Here is a 28000-nt window from a genome sequence, read left to right as displayed (position 1 = left end):
TATCACTTATATGTGGAATCTAAAAAAGAAAACAATGTCAGACTCAGAAACATAGTAGAATGGTGGTTGCTGGGGCTGTGTAGTGGGGGCTAACAGCGGTGATGTTCATCAAAGTGTACAAACTTTTCGTTAAAAGATGAAGTTCTGGGATCCCTGGGTGGCGCAGCGGTTTGGCGCCTGCCTTTGGCCCAGGGCGCGATCCTAGAGACCCGGGATCGAATCCCACATTGGGCTTCCGGTGCATGGAGCCTGCTTCTCCCTCTGCCTATGTCTCTGCCTCTCTCTCTTTCTCTCTCTGTGACTATCATAAATAAATAAAAATTAAAAAAAAAAGATGAAGTTCTGAGAAACATGTAAAACATTGTGATTATAGCTAATAATACCATATTGAATACTTAAAGTTTGCTAAGAGTGTGAATCTTAAGTGTTCTAACACATACAAAAGTAACTGTGAGAGAATGGATGTGTTAAATGTGTTAACCTGATGGTGGTAATCATTTCATAATGCATATATACATCAAATTGTGCTGTATGCTTTAAATATATATTTACTTATTTGGCAAAAATTAAAATTATGAAAGAAAATATGTGGAAATATTTTAATGATTTTGATGTGGGTGTTTCTAAGCAACAAATTAACACAGAAAATGTACAGTTATGAATTTTAAAACTTTTATAAAGTAAAAACCATTAATAAACTATGACATCCTGGAAGAAATGTCACATACATGTGATAGACAAATGTTTACTGTCTACAATATAAAATATCCTACACATCAATTTTCAAATGGTCAAGAAAAATAAATATGCTACAAACATTTGGAAAATGTAAAACATCACTGGTGAAGACTGATAAAATGAGTTCCTTTTTAAAAAATCTGTCAGAAAATGTTATAAGTTTGATAATACTGGTATTCATGGAGATGCAAGGAAATGGACACTCTCATCATAAGTTCTCAGTTTTTATCAAATTATAAATATTCATACAGATGACCCAGCAGTCCCATTTCAAATATTCTAAATATTAAAATAGTCTGCAAAGAAATATGTACAGAAATGTTCATTACTCTTAGCATTGGTTGTTATGACAAAAAGATAAATATAATCTTAACGCCCATTGATGTGGGCATGGTTAAATACTTGGTAGTCATGATGATTAACAATAAAATGTAGAGACCACTACAAAGTATTAGACACCCAAGATACACTGTAAAATAAAAATAAAAAGTTACATAATAATAATACTTTTTCTATTTTATAAAAATATTGTGGTTTTGGGTTTTCTAGAATGATACATACAAGACCATTTGCAATCAGCACCAATGAGGAGTAGATCTAAGGAAGAGTAATACTCCCTGATTTCTTGAAATATTGAAATATTATTTCATTTGTAGGTATTATTATACGCATGTATTATTTTTGTAATTTAAAAAACTCCTCTGCCCATACACACGTGTGCACACATACACCCAAGACTGTCACTTTCAGGAATGTAATCATCTCCTTATTCTGAGCTACATATCTTCCACCCTTTGGTTCCCTTAAGGCTGTCTTCTTCACTGCATCCTCCCAACTATTTGAAGACAGCTGCCACATACTTCTCAATCTTCTATTATCCAATTAAATATCCCAGGTGCCTTCATGCATTTCTTATGTGAATACTTCTCAGCACTCTAAAAATGCTTTTTTTACAATGTTAAGGCATAATTCCCCTGAGCTCCATCTGACCCGAACAAAGTAGAGTGGGTCTATTAAGCTCCTTGATTTGGATTTCAACAAATAGGATTTAACCATTTCAACCATAAAGTTCTATTAAGCCCTTCTAACAACCATATGAAATTGTTTACTGAAAATATAAGCATGGGGCACAGGACTCATTGAAACTCTCTGTACTATCATCACAATTATTCCACAAATCTGAAACTGTCCGAAAAAATAAATTTCATTAAATACATCAAACTTAATCATATGTCTACAAGTATAAAATGTAATTGATGATTTTCCTCATAAAGAAGTTTTCTTCACAATCTACTTCTCATGTCCTGTAGCAATGTATGATTCAAGTTACATTTTTTCTAACATATATTTATGCCAGTGAAGTTAGTCACCAAAAAATGTGATACAGTAAACGGTTTCAACAATAAATGCAGAAATGTTATTTTATGAATATGTAGAAAAATAATGATGTTTTCTTTGGAAGTTAAAAAAAAAGAACTGCCAAAACAGAACTTTAGCTTACTTCTGTTTATGGACTTTAAATTCAGTCATATATCAAAATCAAACTAAATTGATTTAAACTTTGAGTTAATTCAAATAGAAGTATCTCTAAAACAAGTCCAAACACATAAAAGAGATGTCTAAGAATAACATATTCAGTCTTTTTTTTAAAGAGAACATCTAAGATTGGTTTATGTCTCCTTAATCAAAATGTTGGTTTAATATACATTCATTTGATATTACAGTAGCTACTGATAACTGAATGTTGGATTTTAAATCAATTACACCATTTGATATTATAGTAGTTTATTAACTGAATATACTATGATTTAAAATAATTATGATATAATTACCTTTGATAAGTGTTTGCAGATAAGACACATAAAATATCACGGTAAGTCTGTGAATAGAGTAAATTAAGGTTTTCTAAGGAATTATGTGACATTTAAAACACTCTGATTCATTAACATAAGCACCCCCATGAGAAAGAAGTGTTTTTATTGTTAAAGTGAGTCTTCAGGAACACTTTATTTTGTTTTAAAGATTTTATTTATTTCTCAGGAACACTTTAATCCCATCTCTACCTCAGGTTAAGTATTTCCTTAAAGTTCTAAATTCCTCTTTTAAGAAAGAAAGAGAGAAAGAAAGAAAAGAAAAGAGAAAAAAGGAAGAAAGGAAGAAAAGAGTGTTGAGGTAAATTTTTAAATCTTTAAACTCTAAAGTTCTCTCTGGGAAACGAATTGGGGGTGGTGGAAGGGGAGGAGGGCGGGGGGGTGGGGGTGACTGGGTGACGGGCACTGAGGGGAGCACTTGACGGGATGAGCACTGGGTGTTATTCTGCATGTTGGCAAATTGAACACCAATAAAAAATAAATTTATTATTAAAAATAAATAAATAAATCATGAAAAAAATAAAATAAACTCTAAAGTTCTAAGCTCTTAGATGTGAACAACTCCTTATTAGAGTTTAAGCTTATATTTTACTGGGAGGGATGTGGGCTGAAAGTGGGGAACTGGTTTACACAAAGGACGCAGCTTCTTCCATGTACTTTCAGACTATTTTATCTTAACTTTCCAAGAAAAGTAGGAATCTCTCTCTCCCCGCCTCAACTCACCCTCTTCCCCAACCCCCAACCCAATTCCCACCCTGCAGTTAGAGTCCTACTTCACTGAAACTTCTGATTATTATAAAATTAGCTGTGGCATATCTACTTCCCTGATCTACCTCGGCCGTTAATAACCCCTACAGAAGACCAAAGAACGCTTAGCACAATGTACAACAAGATGGTGAGGGAGGGAGAGAGGGAGGAGTGAAGGGGAATGTGGGGGCTTAACTGGGCCAAAGAGTTTTCAGCTGCAATCCTATGCAACTTAAACGGTGCAATAAAAAATTTATGGGGAATTTAGTCTTACACTGTGAATAATATGTGGTTTCTAACTTAGAGATAAATGATGAAAAAATACATAGTGAAATCTGAACTCTAATTTAAAATGAAATCTAAGTTTAGAATTTTTAACTTCTCGGGCTCCCTGGGTGGCTCAGCGATTGAGCATCTGCCTTGGGCTCAAGGCCTGATCCTGGAGTTCCAGGATCGAGTCCCACATCGGGCTCCCTGCTGGAGCCTGCTTCTCTCTCTGCCTGTGTCTCTGCCTCTCTCTCTGTGTGTCTCTCATGAATAAATAAATGATCTAAAAACAAAACAAAACAAAAACAAAACTGAAGTTTAAAACAAACAATCTTTAAAAAAAAAAAAGAATTTTTAACTTCTCAGATTTGTTCAAAAGCATTTCTTATGGATGAATCTTTCAAGTGACACAAATGAGGTTCTAGTCACCCAGGCAAGCGAAAAGCCTATTTAGGGGCTTAGTTAATAGAATATATGCACTTACAGGAGGTTTAAGATTCAGTAGTGTCACAGAAAAGTATCATATTATATTTGCTTTCCTTCTTTCTTCCAATAATTTCACAGAAGTGAAAAAGTAAATGAACATTAGAAGTATCTTTGAGGTAAAAAAATAAGCCACAATGGGACAAGAAAGAGGAAAGGTTTACATGGAGACAGAAGATTTAATGGCTTCAGGGGTGGGGACGCAGGTGTAACACATGCACGAGCATGCACAGATATGTCCGTTAATGCATATGGATGGTTTGACCTGTGGTGTGTTTGGGGGTTAGTACTATGTTTATGAGTTGTGGACCTTAATTTAAAAATATAGTAATAGTAGACCTAGCTATCATCTTCTCCCATATTAGCTCTCTCTCCACTGAATAGTTAATTCCTGCATTAGCCCCTCTAAGAGAGCCTTGCAGAATAGTTAATTCCTGCATTAGCCCCTCTAAGAGAGCCTTGCACCATTTGCCATGATGGAATAGAAACAGTCTAATGGAGAGCTAGGGAGAGAGCCAAGGGGACACTGTGTAGTTTACCCATTTCTTATTACTTCTGTCCTCTTTCCAAGTGGTCCCTAGGGAACTGGATCAAGGGAGAAACCACAGAGATATAGAGGCAGATGCCTTTTTTCACTCATAAATTATTCACATTTTACATGAAAACAGAGGAATGAGAAATGTGGGAGCTGGAACTAACTATAGAGAGAAGATACGCAATTTGACTTTAAATACAGAAAACTAGTTTCAACAGGATCACTCCTGGTATAATAGAAAAATGTTATTGCTATCTACTTAAAGGTATGACATAAATACATACTGACTTAAGACAACTTGTAAACAATATCAAGATGGTACAAAAATGCTAAAAACTAAGACCTGGCATTTTTAGCCAGACTTTCAGATAAACCACTCCAGATCAAGAAAATCTACCAGAGCTATTTTAGAACATTATTCCTTCTATCATAATAATGTTTTCTTTTGTTGGGAAAATAGCGAACACATAGAACACAATGTTTTAGAGGGTGGCTATACAAATTTCTCCTGTGCGTGTCTTAAAATGGATCGACCTCCTTGAATGTGCTTTATATTTAGAAGATACCAAACTGTTATTTTCTTTTCACAGCACTTATAATTTTAATTCTTTAATCATTTGTGTGATTATTTGTTTAATGCCCCTCATACCCACTGAGACCATAAGTTCCAAGACATGAGCAGGCCTGTTTTATTTGCCCCAGAGGACTGAAAATGTGAATGTAGTTCATGGTACACAGTGGATAACTGATAAATTTCTTTTAAAAGAATAAGAACGTCCTCTCTAATGAGGCTTTCTAAAAAACCCATATTAAATAAAGAAAGATCTAAATAAGAATTTTTTAAGGGGGGTGTGAGTTCATCCTAAGAATAAAATGGAATTCCAAGCTATCAGAATTAATCCATTATAGTCCTTATCTTGAACCCAAAAGCAAACTATAAAAATTTTAAATACCTTTTTAAAGATAAAATAAGTAATCATCATAACAACCGGAAGCAATAATGTCTTTGTGTATCTCAAGGGAGTCTGAAACAAAGGAAAGTATTTAAAATAGTCATTTATTAAATTTTACATTAAATGAATAAAAATCTGTCAAATTGAGTATTACAATAAAATTTCTTAAAGGTAAAAATGTTTTTGTCATTAACATTATATATATTTATCAATCTCCACCTTCTAATGCAAAATGAAATTTATAAAGTTAGACAAATGTACCAAAGATTTTAACAGTAAAAACTATTAAGGCAAAAATTAGCTATGTCAATTATTTTTTCCTTTCTTTTGGTTTTATCTTTTATTTATATAATATTAATTCTTAAATTTTATGTTTACATAGCTATCCCCAGACCCTACATTATCATTTCCTGGGCTGCAAAGTTCTGTTATTTTCATTGGTGAAACTAGAACAAAGAAGAAAGCCAGTCTGCATAATAATTACTATAAATATGAGTAAGCACTTAACTAACATCAGCAGCTAAATAATCCTCATGAGCCATTATTGTGGTTGGAGTGATTTACCATGTCACTAAATTAAATACTTTTTGAAGGCAGAAACTGAGACATTTTCCTCTTTGTAGTCAGTCCTACAATAAACTACCTCACAGATAAATAGTAGTAATAATAGTTTTTGAGTAATGTATGACTGGTTGGATAGATAAAACAATAACATGGGAGTAGTATACCTTTCTTGGCAGCAACTTGTTAAACATTTTTACAATATTTGGATTTTTGAGTAAAATAAAGCTAAACTTTTGAAAACCAAAACAAGTATTTGGATTTATTTTACCTCTAAGTGAACTAGAACTGTATGGGGCACCAGGTGGCTCAGGCAATTAAGCATCTGCCTTCGGTCACGATCCCAGGGTCCTAAGATAGAGCCCTGCTTGGACACCTCACTCAACAGGAATCTGCTTCTCCCTCTCACTCTAACCCTTCCCCCTGCTCGTGCTCTGGCTACTGTCTCTCTAAAATGAATAAATAAAAAATCTTTTAAAAAATAAAATAGAACTGTAAAAACAGTAATTCACTGTGGATTAAATAGTATATTAAGCATTGTTCCTGGATTATATCATTTAATCATCATCAATAGCTCCTTTAAAGGCCATTGTTTATTGATTTTAGACATAAAAAACAGTTGAGGAATGCTGTATGACTAGCAAAAGTTATATTAAAAAATGGTGCCTCTGAACAAAAATTTTGAGTTTCAGATTAAAAGGAAAACTGAAGAGCAAAAAACCATCATATCTGTGGACAAGGGAAAAAATCAAAGAAATATTCATACCGCTTTTTCCATGAAGTCAAATTCAGGAGCACAGGTGTAAATTAAGGTATCAAAATCTGTATACCTTAGGATTCTGGCTGCTATAAGGTCACTCAGCCGAATCTAGGAAGAAGATAAGGTAAAACAAATTTAAATTACACTAAGAACTATGGTCAATAATGATTGATTTGTATAATATTAATAAAGTCTATGGAGGAGATAATTCAAGGTACATAGATGTCCCTCAAATAAAAATTTTAAAAGATTTAGTAAACTATATACATTGTTATGTACTGAATTATGAAGAAAACTGAAAAACAAAGAGAAATATCAAAAGAAATGAAAAGCAAAAAGAGGTCAGAAAAAATAAGCAGGGAAGATAATATAGAGAGTAAGCTAAGATCAGCACTCACTGGGTAGAAACCATCATGCAGTTAATCAAGAGATTTTATAATCATCATTTAGTAAGAAGGAAACAATCTCACATTAACCCCTTTCACCATACATTGTAAATCATGAATAAATTTTCTAAGTGTTGTCATTTCCACAAAGCCTCATACACTGATTATAATTTTTGGTGCTTGTAGAATTTTTCAGATATACATTCAAGTCATTAAATATAGGAGCTATTCATAAGGATTACAACAACTACACACACTACTTTGATTTAATTACTTGATTTCTAAGGCCTTTGAAGTAAACATCACCAACCAAAATCAATGCAGAACTCCTATTTTCTACTGATTATTTATTACCTACTGTCAGTGAGGCAATTATTTTTCCACTGCATTCTCAGAAGGCCAAAAAAAAGGGGGGGGAATATTTGTTATATAAACCTTAATTCAAATTATTTTTCAGGAACAAAAATTACTTTATATCAAACCTAACAATTATCTGTGGTTTTCATTTATTTATGGTTCCCCTTATCTGTCAGTAGCAAGGATAATTTAGACCTTATTTTCTAATTTGGGCTAGGCCTAATGATAGATAATAATTTGACTAAACCACTTTCATTTCAAGTCTGTCTCACAATTGTCACACACAGGAAGTCATTTAAGAGTGCCAAGGGTGTGTGTATAAGATTTGTAATGAACTGGATGACAATGTGGAGCAACCACAGACCAACTTAACAGATAAGTAAATGACTTTGGAGGCTTCAATAAATTTTACCATAAAATATACAACTCCTACAGATTGAAAAGTTAAGAATAAAAAGGGAAAGAAAAAAGAAAAATGTGTCAGACATACCAGAGAACAGCAACCACAAATAAGCCTAATAAATCATCTCGCAGAGCTGGCAATAAATGGTGAATGAATCCTTACATTTTGAAATTTTATTTATCCTCAGCATGTATGCAATTTTATCCTCAGCATGTATGCAAGCTCAATGCTCCTGGAGAGTGATAGCACTTAACCTTTTAAAGAATAAGTACCATAATCTCTTGTTAAAGGTAAAGAAATTTCAGTACTAGACAGGGTCCTACTGGATAGTACTAGAAGAGGTACATTTCAGAGTAGGTTATTGTATGATACACTCATGCACACTCACATCCAAATGGAAAGTGTCAAGAACCAAAAATAAATTCCTGCATTGTTTTCTGTCCCCTAAACTGATTAGCTAAATAGGGACTTTGCTTTGACAAAGGCTACTACGTAAGACATTAACTCTAAAACAAACACACACCATACATGAGGGATATTTTCCAGAAGATGAAAAGAGACATTAACATTTCCCATTTTTCTTTTACATTACAAGAAAAGCTTTAAAAATATCAAATCACATCTTAATTTTAGTCCATAATTATACATAAATAAAACTACATTGAGATTGTGTGTTTTATATTTCAAAGCTGAGTACAGACTGCTCATATGTTGAAATCTGCAAAAATGAGTAACTTATTATTTAAACAAATGACTATTTTTTAAAGCTTTTGAAGTAATTTACACACCCAATGTATGGTTCAAACCCACAATCCCAACATCAAGAGTCGCACACTCTACTGACTGAGCCAGCCAGATGCCCCTATTTGTAACTGAAATATAAATATATAAATACTTATGATATTGTTAAATTTTTTCCTGGATGGTTAAATCAGCAGTCATTGATAAGAGTTCTTTCTTAGTGGGTTGAAAAAATCATTGAACTGCATGGTTTTATTATTGACTCTATCAATAACTACCCCTAGGACCTTGAGAAAGGCACTTAATCTCTATTAAATAAAGAGGTAAAAATAGATGGTTTCAAAGTTTTCATTCAGCTACATTTTATAGGAATTTTTATGCATTAACTAAAAGTACTTACATGATCTGATACACCTAAGATTTTAGATGTCAGAAACTTCAAAATAATTGTTCCACACAGCCAAGCACAACCTTGAATCAGCTAGAAAATAAGTGAAATAGATAGAAGTCAGATACTAAAAATTATAAATTAACCCGTTAAAATATTCCATTATACCAACAAAATGGTATAGGAAAGTTTTAGCCATGTAAAGAATATTAATGATGAGGTCTAAAAAAAGGATACTCCTTCAGAAAATTTTGTTTAAAGGCAAAGAACTGAAAGAGATGACACTGCTATAAAATACATAATAAATCTAGAGTTCTACAAATTCTAAAGGAATTTTTAAAGTTATTTCAATTTCTGTGAAGAAAAGAGTTATATGCTTGTTTCTAAATAGTAGTTCCTAGCTGAAAAGTCCTTTTTTTTTTTTTCAAAAAAAAATAGGATTAAATTATTAAAAAAAATTCTGCTACCACTCTTTTGGAAATAAAATGATAGGAGTCCCTCCTCAAGAAAGGAAAAATTTGAAGACAAGCTTTCATTCTAAAGAGAGAAATAGACACTAAAATTTACATGGAGGTTTCTGTTCATTTTCTACTTGTTTTTTGGCTAACTTCGATTAGAAAAAGCACAAATGTGGACTTCTAGATAGTCTGAGGAAAATTAAAGCAGCCTAAATCCAAATCTCTCCATACTTATCCAAGTAGAATAATGCAACCACAAATAAAAAAAAAACAGGTAACAGTACAAACTTTAAATTACCTGTAAATAGGAAGGGACAATACATACAACAAAGTTAAACCTCATGTTCAGGATCTTAGCCCTTGTAGAGAATGAATGGAATCTCAAAACCATGTGGAAGAAGAGAGAGGGAAATGAGGGGTTCCAAAATGAACTAACTCCAGGGACAGAATGTCCACTTTATGTGTGGGAACACTGGAGAATGAGTACAGAAAAGTATAAAAAGGACTGATCCCAGAAAGGCATTAATTTTGGAAAGAGAGGAAGGAAAAGAAAAAGAGAGAAACCCTCTAGGAGAAGGTGTGGAGAAGGAAATAAGAAGGGGAAATTAAGTATCCAGAAAAATAAATGGGGACCAAACAAAAGACAAACAATCACTATTGTCACTGAAAGATAAAAGGAAGTTATTGATAAAACCACATTTTGTTATATTGACCAGGATTAGAAAATACCTGCTCTAACCACAAAATAATTAGATGAAAGATGTCTATATTATCTATAATATAGCTTCTATCAGAAGCTAAGAAAAATTAGAGTCAAACATTTCAGGTGGTGATATATGCTCTAATGAATAAAAATCACACAAAGCAAAAAAAAAAAAAAAACACCTACAATGCAGAATTAAAAATTAAGTATGCTCAAATCAGCATTCAGGGCTATAAATAAACAAAGGTTTTAAAAACCAAAACCAGAAAAAAACAGAGTGTTTATTAAATATAGAAAAGAAATGGAAGAAAAGGAGAAAATCATTGAAAAATGAAGACAGAGGGAGGAGGCAAGAGGGCAGAAGAGTAGGGGTCCTCATTTTATATGGTCCCCTTAATTTAGCTCGATAACTATCAAACCATCCTGAATACCTATCAATTTAACCTGAGATGTAAGGAAAGAATGGCCAGAACTCTACAAATAGCAAAGTCATCATTTTTCACAAGATAGGAGTACAGAGAAGAAAATGCTGGGGAGGGAGCCCTTGTCAGCCAGCTACGGGAAAGTGGTAACAGCCCTGGAGCTCAGTCAGGACCTGCAGAAATCTGCTCCTGTGAGAGTCTTCCCTGCCTACAAGGCACTGAGTGGTGAAGCCAGGTAGAACTGCAGGTGGGACAGCGGGGTCTCAATGTTCCCTGAGGCACAGAAAGAACAGGAGTGCCTGGGCCAGCAGAGTTCCCAAGCACTGGAGCAGGGAAATGGGTGTAAGTCAGCGAGCCTGGAAGGAGGCTCAGCTTATTTTGCCACAAACCAGCTTCTTTCGCCTGATGGGGTGACTGCTCTCCATGCTGGGTCTCTGCAAAGGACTGGGACACAGCGACCCTCCACCTTCCTCTGGGAAGGGCAGAGGCTCTCCCTGCCAGAACCCTACAAATTGCACTGATCAGTGTCCCTCCACCTGCCCCTGGGAGGATCTGAGTGTGTGGGCACCATAGGAGTCTACAGTTTGGCACATGCTGGCATCTCTCAGCATCCGGGCTGGAGAGCTGGACATCGTCATTTTTGTTTTTGCCCTCTAAAGAGGTACAGAATGCCTCCAGGGAACAAATGCCTCACACTGTAAACTGCTTACACTGAGCATGGCTCCCTGGCAAGGGGTGGTGCAACTATGCCCAGGCACAGGCACCAGAGAATCCATGCAGTAGGCCCTCCCTCAGAAGATCAGCTGGAAGAACAGGGAACAGCAAGTTTATGCACCAAACAGGTCTGGAGAACTTCAGGGTTGGGGAAAATAGTATATAGAACTAGAGTTTTTATTTTCTTATACTTTATCTTTCAGTTCAAAATTTTCCAATTTTTTTTGTTTCAACTAGTTTCTTATTTTATTAACTCTGTATTTTTAAGTCTTTTTTTAACTTTCATATTTTACAATTACATGTTATAGATACATTCTTCATTTTTGGCTTCCTTTGAAAGTATTCAATTCTATTTTTGTATCTGTATAAGTTTTTATTAATAATTTTTGAATTTAATATATTTTAGCAAACAGAACAAAGTATACTCAGGACCAAGTGGATCACCTTATTTTGTCCACTCTCTCCCTGCCCCCTATTTTTTCCTCTTCTTTTTTCTTTTCTTTGTCTTCATCTTTTTTCTTTCATTTTCTGGTTCCTGGTCTCTTTGGAATTGTCTAGTGTGTATTTTGGTTGGGTTGTATTTTTGACTCTGTGCACTTGTATAGCCATTCTTCACTGGAAAAAATGACTATTAGGAGGAATTCACAACAAAAGAAAGAACCAGAGGTAATACTCTCTGTCACAGAGCTAATGGATATGGTTTTAAGTAATAATGTTTGATATGGAGCTTGGGATAATAATTATAAAGTTACTAGTTACTAGTGCTTGAAGAACACATAAAAGACTCTAGAGAATCTCTTAGTGCAGAAATGAGATCTAATAAGGCCAAAATTAAAAATACTCTGAGAGTCTAAACTGGATGCTCTAATAGCTAGTGCAAATGAGACAGAAGAGAGAATAAGTGACATGAAGACAAGTTGATGGAAAGGAAGGAACTGAGGAAAAGAGAAAAATAACTAAAAGGCCATGAGGAGAGGCTCCAAGAGATAAATGATAGTTTGAAAAAAAAATAACATCCATATTACTGGAATTCCTGAGAACATTGAGAGAGAGAGAGAGAGAGAGGGCCAAAAGGTATACTAGAGCAAATTATAGTTAAGAACTTCCCTGATCTCGGGAAGGAAACAGGTATTCATATTCTAGAGGTAGAGAAGACCCCTCCCAAAATCAATAAAAACAGATCAACACCTCGACATATAATAATAAAGCTTGCAAATTTCAGAGGTAAACAGAAAATTCTGAAAGAAGCCTGACACAAGAGAGTCCTAACATACAGAAGGAGAAATATTAGAGTAACAGCAGACATATCCACAGGACCTGACAGGCCAGAAAGGGCTGGCATGATAGATATTCAGGGTACTAAATGAAAAATGAAGACAATCTCTAGGTAACTAAAGGAGAAAAATTCAAATAAAAATTCAAAAAGAGCACTGAAGACAGAAAAAATAACAACAAAAAACTCAAAAGAATAAAAATGAGATTAAAGAGGAAGTAAAAGAATCAGAGAAAGTGGTAGAAACAAAAAACAGGCAACATTCATAGAGTCTCTGAAAAAGTAAAACTAAACAATGAATTGACACTAGTATTTAAATACAATCCAAGTTTTCTTGGATTCTCTAGGAAGTTTTCTTAGACATAAAATACCTGAATTTACATTTGGAAAGGACTCACCATGTATTGAGGAAATTGACCAGTATGGAAAACTACCTCAAGATATAGCCTAATAAAACTTAAAAATGAAAAAAAATTTCTTAACACTTCTAGGGACAAAGTCCACATAACTTAGAAGGGTAAGAGAATTTGGTTTGTATCATATGTGTTAAAAGGAACATAAAAACAGATCAAGACACTCATGTAGAAGCATTTTCAAGACACTCGAGAAAGTGGGACTCAAGAACTTTATATGTAGCCCATCAATCACTCGGGTATAAAGATTATAAAAAACTAATTTCAAGTATGCAATACTTGAGGAAATAATCTTCCTAAGTATAGAAAGAAAGTTCAAAACAAAAGAGAACCATGTAGTGAAATATGAAGAGAAATAGTAAATGCAATAAAAATACACATATAATTTAGGACATAAATAAAAATTTTTATATTCTCACAAAACAAGACCTGCCCTGTGCTGTACAGAGAAGAAGTACTGAAACAGACTCAAAAAGGTGATGAAGACAACAATGGCCAAAGCAAATAAGGAGTCATAGCTTATAATCCTGTTATCACTAAGGTTCACACCAACCAGTGTTAGATATAAAATATTTTGACATTAAAAGACACAATTCACAAAGAAAATATAATAAGTATGAACAACTATACACTGCAACCATCTATATAAAGCAGAAGTTACTAGACATTCAAGGAGAGATAGAAACCTACTCAGAGGATTAAATATACTTTTTCGATGCAAGATAGATCAGTGGGCAAATAATACATAAAACTATAAAATACAAAAAAGTCAAAAGAAATATTGTCAATAAACTTACCAAACACTTCCTATGAATAAAGGATACACCTTCATCTCAAACACACACAAAATACTCACAAAAAATGATCATCTATTAGGTCAGAGAGAAAGTATCCAGGAGTTCCATAAACTAAAAATATTACAAACAGCCCTCTGTCGTCATGGGGTAATAAGATTACAAATTAGTAACAAAGTCAGAAGATCAAAAGGCCTCTCCTCCTGGAAATTAGTAAAGTTTCTATGAAACAAGTCTTAAGTGAAGGAGAAACAATTTTTTTCAAATATGATAATTAAAAGTACATATTATAAACGAAGAAAGTCATGTATAATAATGATCAGAAGAAAATCCATATTTTCCTCAAGAACTCATATCAATAAAAATGAGAGAAAAATATTATAATTTGATTCAAATATCTTGCTAACAAATAACAAAATAAACCAAGAGAAAACACATGAAAAGAAATGCTCAAGAACAGTCTATGATATTTGCTCCTTTATGTATCAATTTTTTTGTTTTTATTTCTTCCTCATGTTCTAAGATTTCTTCTGGCCATTTACTTTCTGCTTCAAGAATTTGCACTAACCATTCTTTAAAGGTTGCTCTGCTAGTAACACATTTTCTTCGTTTTCTTTCATCTGAGAATGTCTTTTATTTCCCCTCCACTCCTGAAAGACACTTTCACTGGACATGTAATTTGACTTTAGAATTCTTTCAGCATTTGACAAGCATTATGCCATCTTTTTCTGGCCCCATAGTTTCAGATGGGAAGGCTACTGTAATGCAAATCAGTTTTACCCTATAGTAACACATCATTTCTCTCTGCCTGATTTAAAAAATTTTTTTTTGTCTTTGGCTTCCAGAAATTTAATTATGATATGTCCTGGCATGGATCTTATTGGATTTTTCCTACTTGGGGTTCACTCAGTTTCTTGACTCTGTAGATTTATGTCTTTTAACCAAATTTGATTAAAATTTGGCAGAAGTCTTCAGCTGTTACTTATTCAAATTTTTTTTCAGCCCCACTCTCCTTTACCTCTCCTTGTGGAATTTCAATGATACAAATACTTAGATGTATGTGTGTGTATATGTATCTATATGTATGGGTCTAAAAGTAAGGACAATGGTAGCAATGAGAACAGTCTGCACTCAGGTCTTGATTTCTAAATACCATACAGAGTAAGATATGCAATATAATTTTTTATTCCACAGGGATGAAAGAAATACTTGGAGTAAAACAAGTTTTGGGGAGAGAGGTTGTAAGAAGTGTTAGTTCACAAAATAGCTTTTCTTTTCCTTTTTGATGGTCTTTTATGGGGGAAAAAAAGGCCATAAAAAGCCATAATAGCCTTTGCATTATCTAGATGACTAACATGATTTGTTTCTCCCTTTTGCAAAAGACTGACAATATCAATTAACTTCAAAACATAAATGTAAGCTGAATATTAATTATATGTCAACTTTTTTTTAGCTTTTTCTTTTTCTGAAATTCTTGAGTTGAAAGCTTAATTTTTACACTTCCCAGTCTAAACCGTAAATACTTAAGACAATAAATTTTCTTCTTAGTATAGTTTTGACAGAATTCCTTAAATGTCCATGGATACTGTTCCATTTATTGCCATTTTTTAATAGTCTGTAATGGAAATTTTGACTTTCTTTTGAATTCAATTATTAAATAAAGATCTTTGAATTTTCCGATGATTTCTTGGTTTAATCTTTTTAAAAACTGTTAATTTTTTTGAAGTTAAGAAATCATGTTAGAAGAGTCATGTTATCCAATAATTGAAGTGCACAAATATTACTCATTTTCACCATTAGGGATGGGAGAAAGACTTCAGCAATGAGTAATTGGCAACTCAGTCCATTTTGTTCTTTTGCATTCTGAATAGAAATCTAGCTGATCTTACTATAACTTCTCCAGTTTTGCCCTATTAATATGCCACATGTAATCACATAGTTCTTCAATATAGCAGGTTTTATTTTTTAATAGGTATTAAAAGGCCAAGAAAAAAGGCCTACATCTACATCAAAGGCCAAGAAAAAAAGAAGAAATGTCATCTCTCCAATATTACAAGAATTAGTAATTGCAGTACCTACCTAAATAATATATTTATTTTACTTGGAAACAAAACATACAAATATAGAGGTAACGTGGGCCATACATTTGTATATTTGGGAAGAAGTCAAATAAAGATTAGGTGGTAGCTGAGTTGAAATAAGAAGGGGCTGGGAGAATGTAGGGAAAATGTTACAGGAACAAAAATAAGAGAGTCTAAGTGGGAAGCAGAAGAACAGATAGATGATAGATGTAGAAAAAGAAAAAGGGAAAGTGAGATCAGGACTACATACTGAGTTATGTTGAAAAGAAAGTCAGTAAATCTAAGGAGAGAAACTCAAGACAGAAAGAAATTTAGAAAGCAAGGCAGTAAGGATATAACAAAATGAAAAGTAAAGAGAAGCATGAGCATAGTGCTGAAATATATGAAATAATTTCTGGATAATGACTTGTAGATGTTGTTTAGGGTTATTTCTCACCCTATGTGAGCAGGTATTGATAATATTTATTGATCATAAGTCATTCAATTTTTAAAGTATATTGTCTGTATTCAGTTTATAGAAAGAAAGAGTTTGAAGAAATGGTTAAAAATGTTGACGCTTACCCAAAAGTTGAGTTCAGATACTCCCAATCTTTGAATTTTATTTCTCTTCAGAATTATCACCTAAAATTAACGTGATATAAAATGAAATAAATAAATAAAATGGACATTTCATATGAATGATACATCTCAAAAATTACATAGTCATTCACTTTCATCTTGGCTATCACTAGGCATTTTCCTTCTTAATTGTTGATTTTTCAAAATCTGGACATGGCAAATTTCCTTATCATGAGAGCTAAATGCTTTCTGTGCCAAAAAGTTGGTTCTAGAATCAAGTTAATTCCTCACTGAGTGACATCAGATGTCCTGGGCAGGCTGCTCCTCTTAGGGTATTGATGGTATGTGGGAGGTGTGTTGGTGCAAGGGTATATATATGTAAGTCATCCAGCAATGTTAGTGGTCTAAATTAACATGAAAATCTTTCCTCTCTGAATTCTTAAATAAAATATTTAAACATGTTCTTAAAATGTCTAACTGAACTTAAAGAAAATGAATTTTCCAGGTGCAAGGGAAAAACAGATGACTTTTAAAAACTGAAACCATTAGGAGAGAATCTAGGGCAGTCTTTAAGGAGGAGTGCAGAAAAAAGTTGTAAGTATGGGCTTTCATCAAAAGTAGAGAAGGGGGGCAGTCTGGGTGGCTCAGCGGTTTAGAGCTGCCTTTGACCTAGGGCCTGATCCTGGAGACCCAGAATCGAGTCCCGCGTCGGCCCCGGCATGGAGCCTGCTTCTCTCTCTGCCTGTGTCTCTCTCTGCCTCTCTCTCTCTCTCTCATGAATAAATAAATAATTTTTTAAAAAGTAAAGAAGGGCTTGGAACTATGGAAGGTTAAGCAACTAGACTTGAGGCATGCATAAAGCTGGAGTCCTCCAAAACCATAACCTTCAGTGCTATCAACTAAATGTGTATGTCCTCCTTCCCCCAAACACATGTGTTAAAACTTTAATCCTCAGTGTGGCATGAGGGAAGGTGAAGCCTTTGGGAGGTAATTAGGTAATTAGATCGGGAAGTAATTAGACCATGGGGGTGGAGCCCTCATGAATGGGACTAGTGTTATAAGAGGGCAGCCCTGGTGGCTCAGCAGTTTAGTGCCACCTTCAGCCCAGGGCGTGATCCTAGAGACCTAGGATTGAGTCCCACATCAGGCTCCCTGCATGGAGCCTGCTTCTCCCTCTGCCTCTCTCTCTCTCTCTCTCTCTCTCTCTCTCTCTCTCTCTGTGTGTGTCTCATGAATAAATAAATAAAATCTTTAAAAAAAAAAAAGACACGGGGGAGATATTTCTCTCTCCACTATGTAAGGATATAGTAAAAGCATCTATCTGCATATCAAGAAAAGAGGCCTCACCAAGAACCAAATAGGCTGGTACCTTGATCTTAGACTTCCCGAGCCTCTAGAATTGTGAAAAATAAATTTTTGTATAAAAATAAATCCGACCTATGGTACTTTTACTATAGCAGCGCAAACTGACAAAAACACTCAATGACTAGGAATACTCCTCCTACTATCGCTAAAAGGTGATAAGGTATTTGTTTACTCTCAAGTTGTGAGTAAGGAAAAAAAAAGAGCTTCCTATGAGAAACTAAAATCTTAGCCTGTGTATTACTTAGATTTGGAGTAGGATTTTGCATCATCTAGTTAGCTCCAAGTGAGCTAGGATTCCTGAACTTCCAACAACAGGAAAATATAAATGTTCCAGATTATACACTGGAACACTGTAAATGCAAAATATAGAATCAACCTAGATGCCCAGACATAGGACAATAGTTGAATTATCTATGGAGCACCTACAGTGTGGTACTGTGAAACTGCAAAAAGAATGAGGAAGACCTCTATGAAATTATATGGGGTGATATCTAGGATAGGTTGTTACATATCTACAATAGGCTGATAAACCAAAGTGCAGAAGGCTACTTATAGTATGCTATCTTTCATGTAAATAAGAGGAGATGTAATAAAAAATAGGTAATATTTATTAGTGCAAAAAAAAAAAAAACAACTAAATGGGCAAATCAGAAAACTAATGAGATAGCTTACAAGAAAAGGTAGGACCAAGGTGAAAATAAAAGTGGACAGAATGGGGTAAGAAGGAATGAGAGGGAGTGATATTCTCTGAATATAAATTTTTGTACATTTCTTATTCTTAGAAACATACTATTTCAACCAAAAAAATAAATTATTAAAATCAATCAGGATGGAATTTCTGCTTCTGGTCATGTTGATACAACAGGTACCACACATACTCTCCCATCTGAAACAACCAAACCCAAGCAAAATAGATTATAAGACACAATTATGAACAATTAGATGCCAACAAATTGGATTATATCGAAGAAACACATTCCTAGAAGCATACAATCTACCAAGACAGAATCATGAAGAAACAGAAACTGAGCATACCTGTAACTAGAGTAAGGAGATTGAACAAATAATCAAAAAACTCTGAACAAAGCAAAGACTAGGATCAGATGGCTTTGCCAGTGAATCTACCATACATACAAAGAAAAATTAATGTTGATCCTTCTCAAACTGTTCCAAAAAACTGAAGAGAACACTTCCAAACATATTTCATGAGGCCAGCATGACCCTGATAACCAAAGCCAGACAAGGACACTACAAAAAAAACTAACCTATAGACTAATATCCCTGATGAACATAAGTGCAAAAACTCTTAACAACTAACTCTTTTTAAAAAAAAAAAAAACACCATTTCGGTCATTTTTTTTTTACAGTGAACAATTATATATACATACACACATTATAAACAGTTTGATATAAAACACAAATATCTACAGTCTACTTACATTTAGTTAACCTGCTACTTCTAGTTCATCCGTGATTAATTTTAGCCACCGACAAGTCAGTTTCTCTGCTTGAATTGGACTGTACTATTCCCTTAACAACTTGGTCATACAAGGTACTAAGTGATAGTGCAAAACAAGCATTTAAGATTCTTATCAACTATATCTGACAAAAAGAACACACACATTCCCCGAGACACGATCTCTGAGATCATATTGGATTTAAGGCAGGAGTGTAAGAATGTAATATGAAAGTAAAGGATGTTTCTTCCTTTTAAAATATTTCAAGGCTGTCTGAAATGTGGCCCCCACCCCTTTCCATGGCATACCTCTGGAATCTGGGGTGCCCTTTTGGTTTTCCAGTAAGTGGGATGTAGATACAGATTAAAAAGTTATTCAAGATCTTATTAAAATCTTTAAAGTTATAACTTAAACCAGATTTAACAGCATACATTAAAAGGATCACACACCATGATTAAGTGAGATACATCTTGCAATATTAGGTTGGTTCAGCATATGCAAATCATTTAATGTCATGTGCTACATTAACAGGATGAGGGATTAAAAATCACAAGATCAACTCAATAGATGCAGGAAAGCATTGGATAAAATTCAACATCCTATCATAAAAACTCTCAACAAACTAGGAACAGAGGGAAATTACCTCAACAGAATATTTGAAAATCCGACAGCCAACATCTTACTGAATGGTGAAAAACTATATGCTTTTACTCTAAGATGAGGAACAAGGCAAGGATACCAACTTTCACCATTTCTATTCAATACTGGAAGTCCTAGCTACAGTAACAAAGCAAGGAAAAACATAAAAGGCATAAAAATTATAAAGGAAGATGTAAAATTATCTCTATTTTAGATGATGTGGTTTTCTATGTAGAAAACACTAAAGATTATGCAAACATACACACAAACTGTTAGAATACAAAAAATTCTGTAAAGTAGCAGGATACAAAATCAACATCCAAAAATATGTTGCATTTTTACACACTAACAATCAACACTCTGAAAAATTAAGAAAACACTCCCATTTACAGTAGCCTCAAAAAGAATATTAAGAATAAACTCAAAGAAGTGAAAGACATAATACACTGAAAACTACAAAACATTCCTGAAAGAAACCAAAGACACAAATGGAAAGATAGTATTTGTCTTTCTCTTATTTTATACAACATCCTGCCTTCAAGGTCCATCCATATGGTTAAAAATGGTAGGAAAACCCTACATATTTAGCTTGAGCTACCATTTCCAGTGCCCTTCATTTTTGTAAAGCCAGAGTTACATTTAATATTTTATTCCTTCCATCTGAAGGACCTCCTTTAACATTTATTTTAATGAAAATCTACTAGTCATAAAGTCTTTATTTTGCCTTAATTTTTGTTTTTTGTTCCATTTAAAAATTTTTAAATTTAAATTCAATTAATTAACATATAATGTATTATTAGTTTCAGAGGTAGAGGTCAGTGATTCATCAGTCTTATATAACACCCAGTGCTCATTACATCATGTGCCCTCCTTAACGCCCATCATCCTGTTACCCCGTCCCTCCAACCTTTCTCTCCTCCACTGACCCTGTTTCTTTTTTTTTTTTTTCTCATTAAACTTTTGTTTTAATGGGTCTCAAAATTCTGTGACAGATTTTTGGTCAAGTTGTTTCCATTAAAAAGCACTGATTTTAAAAACCAATAAAACTGCCACACACACACACACACACACACACACACACACACAAAGTCCACAAAACATTCTTTCCTTCTGAAGGTTTTACGATGCATTGTTATCATTAACCAGTCTTTTACTATTAAACTTAAATGTCCAATTGACACAAACAGTTCTGAGACCGTTCTTCCACCACTGATTAAGACTGGGGTGGTAGATATTGGGGATAATATCCATTTAGCCTTCTGAGCTTTCTGGGCAGACGTGGTGACTTTGCCAGCTCCAGCTGCCTTCTTGTCCACTGCTTTGATGACACCCACAGCAACCGTCTGTCTCATGTCACGAACAGCAAAACGGCCCAGAGGAGGATAGTCAGAGAAGCTCTCAACACACATACGTTTGCCAGGAACCATATCAACAATGGCAGCATCCCCAGATTTCAAGAATTTAGGACCATCTTCCAGCTTTTTTCCAGAATGACGATCTATCTTTTCCTTCAGCTCAGCAAACTTGCAAGCAATGTGAGCTGTGTGACAGTCCAGCACAGGTGCATATCCAGCACTGATTTGGCCTGGATGGTTCAGGATAATCACATGAGCCATGAAGCCAGCTGCTTCCATTGGTGGGTCATTTTTGCTGTCACCAGCCACGTTGCCACAACGAACATCTTTGACAGATACGTTCTTGACATTGAAGTCCACACTGTCCCCAGGAAGAGCCTCACTCAAAGCTTCATGGTGCATTTCAACAGACTTTACTTCAGCTGTAACATTGACTGGAGCAAAGGTGACCACCATGCCAGGCTTAAGAACACCAGTCTCCACTCAACCCACTGGGACAGTAACAATACCACCAATTTTGTAGACGTCCTGGAGAGGCAGCTGCAAGGGCTTATCAGCTGGATGAGTTGGTGGCAGGATGCAATCCAGAGCTTCAAGCAGTGTGGTTCCGCTGGCATTCCCGTCTTTAGGGGTGACTTTCCATCCCTTGAACCAAGGCATGTTAGCACTTGGCTCCAGCATGTTGTCACCATTCCAACCAGAAATTGACACAAATGCTACTGTGTTGGGGTTGTAGCCAATTTTCTTAATGTAGGTGCTGACTTCCTTAACGATTTCCTCGTATCTCTTCTGGCTGTAGGGTGGTTCAGTGGAATCCATTTTGTTAACACCAACAATTAGTTGTTTTACACCCAGTGTGTAAGCCAGAAGGGCATGCTCACAGGTCTGCCCATTCTTGGAGATACCTGCTTCCAATTCACCAACACCAGCAGCAACAATCAGGACAGCACAGTCAGCCTGACATGTGCCTGTCATCATGTTTTTGATAAAGTCTCTGTGTCCTGGGGCATTAGTGATGGTCACATAGTACTTGCTGGTCTCGAATTTCCACAGGGAGATATCAATGGTGATACCATGTTCTCATTCAGCTTTCAGTTTATCCAAGACCCAGGCATACTTGAAGGAGCCTTTTCCCATCTCAGCAGCCTCCTTCTCAAATTTTTCGGTAGTTCTTTTGTCGATCCCACCACATTTGTAGATCAGATGGCCAGTAGTGGTTGACGTGCCCGAATCTACGTGTCCAATAACGACAATGTTGTTGTGAGTCTTTTCCTTTCCCATTTTGGTTTAGGTTTAGCGGTGGTTTTCACACCTGTGTTCTGATGGCAAACCCATTGCAAAAAAGCAGTTTGTTTACTATATTTAAGAGTTTCTCATGGTTTCTCTCTCTACCTGATTTCATATTGTTTTATTTTTTCCTCTTTTCCCTTATGATCCTCTGTTTCGTTTTTTAAATTCCACATATGAGTGAGATCATATAATTGTCTTCTCTCTGCTTGACTTCTTTCACTTAGCATAACATCCTCTCATCCTTAGCATAACATCCTCACCCACGTTGTTGCAAATGGCAAGAGCAAGATTTCATTTTTTTTGATAGCTGAGTAATAGCCCATTGTGTGTGGATATATATAGATATGATATATATATCATATTAATACATATCATATTGATATATCAATATATATCACATTTTCTTTATTCATCAATGGACAACCTCACTCTTTCTATAGTTTGGCTATGGTGGACATTGCTGTTAAGAACATTGGGGTACAGGTGCCTACTTGGTTTTTTGGGGGGCTTTCTGTTTTTTAAAGATTTTATTCATTTACACATGAGAAACACACACACACACAGAGAGGCAGAGACACAGGCAGAGGGAGAAGCAGGCTCCATGCAGGACTCAATCCCAGGACTCCAGGATCACACCCTGGGCCAAAGGCAGGCGCAAAACTGCTGAGCCACCCAGGGATCCCCAGCAGGTGCCTATTTGGATCACTACATTTGTATCTTTGGGGTAAATACCCAGTAGTGCAATTGCTGGCTCATAGGGTAACCCTATTTTCAAACTTGAGGACCTCCATACTGTTTTCCAGAGTGGCTGCACCAGCTTGCATTCCCACCAACAGTGGACAAGGTGTCTTTCTCTGCATCCTCACCAACATCTATTGCTTCCTGACTTGTTAATTTTAACCATTCTGCATCTCATTGTGGTTTTTTTTTTTTTTTCTCATTGTGGTTTTGATTTGTATTTCCCTGATGCAGAGTGATGTTGAGCACGTTCATGTGTCTGTTGGCCATTTGTACGTCTACTTTGGGGAAATGTCTATGTTTTCTGCCCATTTCTTGATTGGATTATTTGCTCTTTGGATATTGAGTTTGATAAGTTCTTCATAGATGTTGGATACTAGCCCTTTATCTGATATGTCATTTGCAAATATCTTCTCCCATTCTGCAGGTTGCCTTTTAGTTTTGTTGACTGTTTCCTTTGCTGTGTAGAAACTTTTTATCCTGATAAAGTCTCAGTCGTTTATTTTTGCTTTTGTTTCTCTTGCCTTTGGAGACATGTCTAGCAAGAAGTCGCTGTGGCCGAGGTCAAAGACTCTGCTGCCTGTGTTCTCCTCTAGGATTTTGATGGATTCCTGTTTCAGATTTAGGTCATTCATCCATTTTGAGTCTATCTTTGTGTATGAGATGAGTAATTGGTCCAGTTTCATTCTTCTGCATGTGGCTGTTCAATTTTCCCAACACCATTTCTTGAAGAGACTATCTTATTCCCTATTGAATATTCTTTCCTTCCTTGTTGAACATGAGTTGACCATAGAGTTGAGGGTCTATTTCTGGGTTCTCTATTCTGTTCTATTGATCTATATGTCTATTTTTGTGCCAGTACCATACTGTCTTGATGATTACAGCGCTGTAGTAGAGTTTGAAGACCAGAATTGTGATGCCATCAGTTTTGGTTTTCGTTTTCAACATTCCTTTGTCTGTTTGGGGTCTTTTCTGGTTCCAAACAAATTTTAGGATTTTTTGTTCAACTCTGTGAAATAAGTTGATGCTATTCTGATAAGTGTTGCATTGAATATTTAGATTTTTCTAGGTAGCTTAGACATTTTAGCAATATTTCTTCTTCCAATCAATGAGCATGGAATGCTTTTCCATTTCTTTGTGTCTTACTCAATTTCTTTCACACATGTTCTAGAGTTTTCTGAGTACAGATCCTATGGTTCGGTTTATTCCTATGTATCTTATGCTTTGGGGTGCAATTGTAAATGGGATGGACTCCTTAATTTCTCTTTCTTCTGTCTTATTGTCAGTATATAGAAATGCAACTTATTTCTGTGCACTGATTTTATATCCTGCCACTTTGCTGAATTCCTGTATGAGTTTTAGCAATTTTCGGGTGGAGTCTTTTGGGGTTTCCATAAAGAGATGACATGACCTGAGTCATCTGCAAAGAGTGAGAGTTTGACTACTTCTTTGCCAATTCAGATCCCTTTTTTCTCTTTTTGTTGTCTGTTGCTGAGGCTAGGATTTCTAGTACTATGTTGAATAGCGGTGGTGATACTGGACATCCTTGCTGTGTTCCTGACCATAGGGGGACAGCTCTCAGTTCTTTCCCATTGAGATTGCTATTTGCTATGGGCTTCTTATAGATGGCTTTATGATATTGAGGTATGTTCCCTCTATTCCTACACTGTCAAGAGTTTTAATCAAGAAAGGATGCTGCAGTATTCTTTTTCAAATGTTTGGTAGATTTCTCCTAGGAAGCCATCCAGCCCTGGACTTTTGTTTGTTGGGAGATTTTTGATGACTGCTTCAATTTCCTTGCTGGTTATGGGTCTGTTCAGGTTTTCTATTTATTCCTGTTTCAGTTTTGGTTATTTTGTAGGTTTCTAGGAATGCATCCATTTCTTCCAGATTGCTTAATTTGTTGGCATACAGTTGCTCATGATATGTTCTTATAATTCCTTTGGTGTTGTGATTGCTCCTCTTTCATGATTTTATTTATTTAAATCCTTTCTCTCTTCTTTTTGATAAGTCTGGTCAGAGGGTTATCAACCTTATTAATTCTTTCAAAGAACCAGCTCTTGGTTTCATTGATTTGTTCTTTTGGTTTCTATTTCATTGATTTCTGTTCTAATCTTTATTATCTTTTCTTCTGCTGGGTTTAGGCTTTATCTGCGATTCTTTTTTCCAGCTCCTTTAGGTGTAAGGTTAGGTTATGCATTTGAGACCTTTCTTGTTTCTTGAGAAAGGCTTGTTTTGCTATACACTTCCCTCTTAGGACCGCCTTTGCTGCATTCCAAAGGTTTTGAACAGTTGTGCTTTCATCTTCATTTGTTTCCATGATTTTAAACAATTCTTCTTAAATTTCCTGGTTGACCCATTCATTCTTTAGTAGGATGCTCTTGAGCCTCCATGCATTTGAGTTCTCTTCAAATTTCCTCTTGTGATTGAGTTCCAGTTTCAAAGTATTGTGGTCCAAAACAAAAAAACAACAAAAAACAAACAAACGAACAAACAAAACCACAAAGTATTGTGGTCCAAAAATATGCAGGGAATGATCCCAATCTTTTAGTACCAGTTAAGACCTGATTTGTAACCCAGTATGTGATCTATTCTGGAGAATGTTCTATGTGCATTCAAGAAAAATGTGTATTCTGTTGCTTTAGGATGGAATGTTCTGAATATACCTGTGAAGTCCTTCTGATCCAGTGTGTCATTCAAAGCCCTTGTTTCCTTGTTGATCTGCTTACATGATCTGTCCATTGTAGTGAGTGGGTGTTAAAGTCCCCTTCTAGGAGAAGAAATGTGTGGGAAATATCAGAAAGGGAGACAGAACGTAAAGACTACTAACTCTGGGAAATGAACTAGGGGTGGTAGAAGGGGAGGAGGGCGGGGGGTGGGAGTGAATGGGTGACGGGCACTGGGGGTTATTCTGTATGTTAGTAAATTGAACACCAATAAAAAATAAATTAAAAATAAATAAATAAATAAAGTCCCCTTCTATTACTATATTATTATCCACGTGTTTCTTTAATGTTATTAATTGGCTTGTATAATTGGCTGCTCCCATGTTAGGGGCATAAATATTTACAACTGTTAGATTTTATTTCTGAATAGACCTTTTAATTATGATATAGAGTCCTTCTTCATCTCTTATTACTGTCTTTGGTTTAAAGTCTAATTTGTCTGATAGAAGGATTGCCACCCCAGCTTTCTTTTGATGTCTATTCACATGATAAATGGTTTTCCACCCCCTCACTTTAAATCTAGGATCTGTATGGGTCTAAGATGAGTATCTTGCTGACAGCATATTGATGGGTCTTGCTTTTTTATCCAATCTGATACCCTGTGTCTTTCGATTGGGGCATTCAGCCCATTTACATTCAGAGTAACTATTCAAAGATATGAATTTAGTGCCATTGTATTACTTGTAATGTCACTGTTTCTGTATATTGTCTCTGTTCCTTTCTGGTTTATGTTACTTTTGGGTTCTCTCTTTGCCTAAAGGATTCCTTTTAATATTTCTTGTAGGGCTGGTTTGGTGATCACAAATTCTTTTAGTTTCCTTTTATCTCTCCTTCTATTTTGAATGACTTCCTTGCTGGAGAAAGTATTCTTGGCTGCATATTTTTCTCATTTAACACCTGAATATATCATGCCAGTTATTTCTGGCCTGTCAGGTCCCTGTGGAGAGATCTGATGACAGTCTAATGTTCCTACCCCTGTAGGTTACAGACATCTTGTCTAGAGCTGCTTTCAGCAAATTTTCTCTTTATCTCTGAGATTTGCAGGTTTCACTATTTTATGTTGGTGTGTTGACCTATTTTTATTGATTTTGAAGAGGGTTTTCTGTGTTTCCTGGTCTTGGATGTCTGTTTCCTTCCCCAGATTAGAGAAGCTCTCTGCTATAATTTGCTCCAATATACATTCTGCTCCACCCCCCCCCCCCCCCCCGCAAACTCCCTCCTTTTCTTCTGGGATCCCAATTATTCTAATATAGTTTCGCTTTATCAACTTTTAAAATCTTTTTAAATTTTCATTTTATAGTTACATTCTATCCTTTCATTGTATTTAATTTTATTTTTCTATGTATATAAGCTATTTTTTCTTTACAATTCAGGGATGCAGTTTCTTCTAACAGACCAAAATACATCCAGAATCTAGTGTATGGCTCTGTTCTCTTCATCTGTCTGATCATATTTGCTTTTTTTCTTTTTTTACTTCTTTTTTTTTGTGTGTTTCTTTCTGTTTCATTTAAGTCTTTTTTAAGTTTCATCTTTACAGTTACATTCTATCCTTTCAATGTATTTGATTTTATTTCTGTATATATGTTTTTCTTTCTTTACAATTTTGAGATGTAGTTTTTCTAATAAACTGACCAAAATACACTCAAAATATAGTATATTGTTCTATTCTGTTCACCTGTCTATATTCCTTCTTTGTCTTTTAATTTTCATTTTTTACAGTTACATTCTATCCTTTCATTGTATTTAATTTTTTTACATATGAAAGCTTTCTTTTCTACAATTTTGGGATCTAGTTTTCTAACAGGCCAACCAAAATATATACAA

General features: G+C 35.1%; 1 protein-coding gene and 1 pseudogene across 2 annotated transcripts in view; both read right to left on the bottom strand.

Annotated features, from left to right (window-relative positions):
- DPY19L2 (dpy-19 like 2) overlaps window positions 1–28000 on the bottom strand; it is a 93645-nt gene that overhangs the window by 25944 nt on the left and 39701 nt on the right. For both annotated transcript variants that reach the window (XM_072783508.1, XM_072783507.1), the window contains exons 12-16: window positions 16610–16669; window positions 9203–9283; window positions 6922–7023; window positions 5595–5666; window positions 2571–2617 (exon numbers count right to left, since the gene is read on the bottom strand). In XM_072783508.1, coding sequence (XP_072639609.1) covers window positions 2571–2617; window positions 5595–5666; window positions 6922–7023; window positions 9203–9283; window positions 16610–16669 — 362 coding nt within the window. The remainder of the gene's footprint in view (window positions 1–2570; window positions 2618–5594; window positions 5667–6921; window positions 7024–9202; window positions 9284–16609; window positions 16670–28000) is intronic.
- Window positions 18792–22718, bottom strand: LOC140608518 (elongation factor 1-alpha 1 pseudogene; annotated as a pseudogene).

The sequence above is a fragment of the Canis lupus genome, chromosome 18, assembly GCF_048164855.1.
Source record: "Canis lupus baileyi chromosome 18, mCanLup2.hap1, whole genome shotgun sequence".
NCBI lineage: Eukaryota > Metazoa > Chordata > Mammalia > Carnivora > Canidae > Canis > Canis lupus.
The sequence above is the reverse complement of the archived record's forward strand: the minus strand, read 5'-3'. Positions and strand labels throughout refer to the sequence as shown.